The sequence below is a fragment of the Gavialis gangeticus genome, unplaced genomic scaffold, assembly GCF_001723915.1.
Source record: "Gavialis gangeticus isolate Ggan-Ray unplaced genomic scaffold, GavGan_comp1, whole genome shotgun sequence".
In the NCBI taxonomy this organism is placed as follows: domain Eukaryota; kingdom Metazoa; phylum Chordata; order Crocodylia; family Gavialidae; genus Gavialis; species Gavialis gangeticus.
In genome coordinates this window covers 10,811,363-10,815,292 of record NW_017729003.1, presented here as the reverse complement: position 1 = coordinate 10,815,292, position 3,930 = coordinate 10,811,363, and the positions used below count along the sequence as shown (strand labels likewise).

Below are 3,930 nucleotides of genomic sequence, written 5' to 3'. Positions count from 1 at the left end.
TGAGGCACTACATATACAGGATAAATTAAAGGCCCTGCTTCAAATAACTCACTGTCCAAGGGGTAGCCCAAAAAAAAAAAAAAAAAGCAACTTTTTTCATTCGTATTATTTGAGGGTCTTCATGACTGAATTTTCTGTTGACAGTGACAAGTCTAGTAGCAAAGAACACAGGGAAAGCAGACTCAGGATAAGCTGCCTGTATCATCTGTATGCAGACAGAACATCAAATAGTATCCCCCTCACTCCCTACGGCAAAATCCACTTACACACTGGGACTTTGAGGGAGGTAGTTCTCTCATTTGCTGCCCCTGTAATCTTAATTCAGGTGTTGTAATCTTAATTCAGATCTCCTAGATTAGAAGGAATCATGGGCGACTGGTGCCACCTTAGTCACCACCCCCCCCCATGACCAGTCCCGTCAACAGGGTGGGGACTCCCCCATGGGCAATCCTGTGGAGGGGGGGGTCCCCCCAGGGCAATCCTACTTCCGATTGCTGCAGCTGCTCCCAGAAGCAGCTGCAGTCACTCCTGGAAGCGACTGCAGCTGCAGCGATCCGCTGGGGCTTGCAGGGGGGCATTGGTGCTCCTGTCTGCCCCTCCCCACCCATCGCCTATGTGGCCAATCAGGGGGTGCATGTGCACTCCCTACGCATCACCACTGGAAGGAATCATAGTGTCCACATCAGCTCTATTCTGAAACAAGGAGGGAAACATAAGTACCCACTATTGACTCTGATGTGGCTGCAAGAAGAGCCAGTGTGCTCCGACATTGCAGTTAATGTTCACAGACAAGCCATTCAACTTTCTACTTTCTTTTGAGTAATTTTTGTTAAGGTACAGTGAAATTAGACATAGAAATATTGATTAGAAAACTGAGCCCAACCCACTGCAAGTACAAAACAAAGTCCTGAGAGAGGATAATTTACTGATAGGGCTTTTGCTTAGCTAAAATGTCTCAGACCAGGAGATTTTCATTAATAAGGTATTGGTAGACTCATGCCATTCAGAGTAATGACAGCAACCCTATTTCCAATTAAGTTAAGCACTTAATTTTATAATATATAATATACAATTTTATAAAACAATTTTATTTTTGTTATTTTCAGCACAGCTATTGAGGCACTACTTCAACAATATTGAGGCAAAACAACTTTCTAAGTAAAAGGACTGTGAGATGATCCTATGGGTGGAGCTGTTGATACAACTGCATTTAAGATTGGTATGGAAGTTTTGGTTGAACGAAACCAAAAGTAAATTGTTTTTGTCTCTGTTGACAATGGAAGTGAATGACTTAGAGATACATGTAACCAATAGTGTTATAGGCACTGGGAAGGTGGAAACACTTACCCTATTTCCAAGTTTGTTGGTTGGGTGACCAACACCAATGACCTTTCTTGAAGCAAAGTTTTAATTTGTGTTGATATTAAAAAAAGATTCATTGTGCAATTTTGAGAAATAAGAAACAGGCCATTTATCAAACAATCTGTGATTAAACAGCAGGGTTCACACTAATCAAATTGTAGGCAAAACACTTTGTTTTACATGTAAGTCTGTTTTTTTGCATCGACAAGGAGCCTGGAAGGGGTGAAAGAGGGGGGTATTCTTCCTAGGGAAAAAGAGATGAAAGACATGTATGCACACACATGCAATTGGCTTTTCTGCCTAAAATGAAAAAAAAGCCTGTGGTTTAGGGTGCATCTCAAAATACAGGTAGCAGGCCCTGCTTTGTCCATTACAGCCTACAAGAGAGATGCAATCTGTGTATGTTGATCCTGCTACTGGTAAATCATTAGGGCCTAGACAGCTGCTGAAGCTGTTTGCAGTGGGTGGATTTAGTGCGTTTTGCCACGCCTCCTTTACCCTCTACAAGAAGAGCTCAGACACAAGCTGCTTCTTTGCCTGTTGCTCATTCAGTCTCTCTCATGCGTGAATTTGCTGAATCTGAATCCTAGTTACTGAGTCCACACGCAACCTACAGCTATGGTAAGTCACTGCTTGGAAGGCCATAATTCCCTTTACATGTGCCAGCTATGATATTTGAAAGTCAAAGAGATTTAAGTCAGCAGTTCTAGCCTAGAAAAAGAGTTAGTAGAAAGGGAGAGAAAAAACAGAGCTCTATTCTTTGGTTAATGAATAACATGGGGAAATCCATGGGCAAGCAGTTCACAGTACTAAAGTGGGTGTTTACCGGTGTTTTTCTACGTGGGGGAGTTGGGCTTTAGGGGGCAATCGTTCCTGATTGCAAAACTGCATTTCAGATATGACTAGCTAGCATCGACACTGTTAAGAATACAGTAGCCATTGCCACAGTCATATCAATATACAGCTAGGAAATAATCGCAGGTGGTTATCTTGTATGTAGGTGCACTGACCCTTACACATGAAACCATTGTATGTCGTTCTCAGCTGTGTAGGGCTAGGAGGTTCCTATGGCTATAGCAGGAATACAGCAAACTGGACTTAAGTTTTTATTAATAGCATTGTACAGGATCCTAGACTGGAAGTCCCAGGAAATGCAGACTACAAGGGAGATGAATAGGTGGAATTTTCATGGGAGCCTAACACTACAGTAGCAGAAGATGCTGCTCATCAGGACTGAGGTGTTTTGATACATATGGTGCAGGTTGAGGTGCTATTGGATATTGACCTCTAGCTTCTCACTTTCATAAGCATGAGGCAGCCTTTAAAAGGAAACTGTTAAATTAATTGTTTTTTTTTTCTTTTTTTTTTTAAATTTCAAGTGGGCATGCAAAGATTATTCTCCCCTAAGTGCACGAGTTGGTTCCTTTGCATCAGTTGCATGACATACTTATTATGTTGCAGACAGGAAAAAAACAAAACAATGCCAATGCTGTGGAAAACACATTGCAGATGTAAGTTTTATTAAATTGAACACACATGTTTTAAAGAAGAAAGCATGTGGGAAGAATTGCAACATTGACAGAAAACAGCCCAGTACAACCAAATCTGGGGACAGAAAGCTAAGATATCCTAGTCTGGTCAAATGGGTTGGGGAAAGGAAGGTGCAGAGGAGCATTTGGCTTCAGAAGAGGCCGGTGCCTGGGAGATCCAGGTGACATGTCTGTTATGAGATTTCCTTATTCTACAGCAAGCTCAACACTTAGTGAGGGATTCAGGGCCCTACACTTGCCTATCTGCCACACCCAGGCTTTGTGCTGTTAATAAGAACAGAAGTGGAAGGGCATTCAAAGTAAGAGTCTAGACCACTGGGGGCCAAATTTGTAGCAGGTGTGCCACAGATTAGCCCCACAACCTCCCCAGGTGATGTTATGATCCACTTCCTCTGCCCAATCTGCTTATGGTTTCTGCTTCCTACCCTGTGCTCCTTGCCTGATCTTCCGGTTTGTGTACCACTGGATGGCCATCCCAGTCTAGACTCCTGTTATCACAACCACTTATGTCAAATAATAGACCATATTCAGTCAAATCCAAGACATCGAGTTTAAGATGACCTCTCACTAATTATAAATTTTCCATGTCAAAAATCTAAATGTTATAATTTTTCATCTACAGAATCTAATTACTGGAGGACAGTTTTAAATACCTCCCCCACCTTACTGTAGCAAGGCAAGCAGCAGGGGAGTGAAGCAGACTGACCCCTGCCCCATGCTGCCTATTTCCCCCACCACCTACCCTCCTCCTGGCTGTCGTCCCCCCCACCCCATGCTTGCATCCCCTGGTTTCTGCCCCCCACATAGTGCCTGCCTTCCCTAGCACCTGCCCCCCTCCCACTCCCCAACTACTTGCCCCCTCCCTGTCTCTCCCCGCTTCTGGCCCCCCTGCTGCCTGCCTCCACTTACCTTTCCCAGTTACCTTCCTATTGCGGCTCCAGCTGGGGCCCTGCCAGAGTCCCAGGCACAGGACACGTGCTGCCTCTGGCCCCTGCCCAATGAAGCAGCACCAGCAGCA

The 3,930-nt window shown here is 44.1% G+C and overlaps 1 protein-coding gene and 1 long non-coding RNA gene across 3 annotated transcripts in view; one reads left to right on the top strand and one right to left on the bottom strand.

Moving 5' to 3' along the window:
- The window catches only part of LOC109290972, a 19,915-nt gene extending 17,010 nt beyond the window's left edge, over positions 1 to 2,905 (bottom strand). The window contains exon 1 of the long non-coding RNA XR_002095724.1: positions 2,895 to 2,905. This is a non-coding gene — a long non-coding RNA (uncharacterized LOC109290972). The remainder of the gene's footprint in view (positions 1 to 2,894) is intronic.
- Positions 1,850 to 3,930, top strand: part of PCBD1 (pterin-4 alpha-carbinolamine dehydratase 1) — a 23,186-nt gene continuing 21,105 nt past the window's right edge. Inside the window, exon 1 of one of the 2 annotated variants that reach the window (XM_019507817.1) lies at positions 1,850 to 1,983. In XM_019507817.1, the coding sequence (XP_019363362.1) occupies positions 1,981 to 1,983 (3 nt within the window). In that variant the 5' untranslated portion in view covers positions 1,850 to 1,980. The remainder of the gene's footprint in view (positions 1,984 to 3,930) is intronic. The other variant, XM_019507818.1, reaches the window with a different exon arrangement.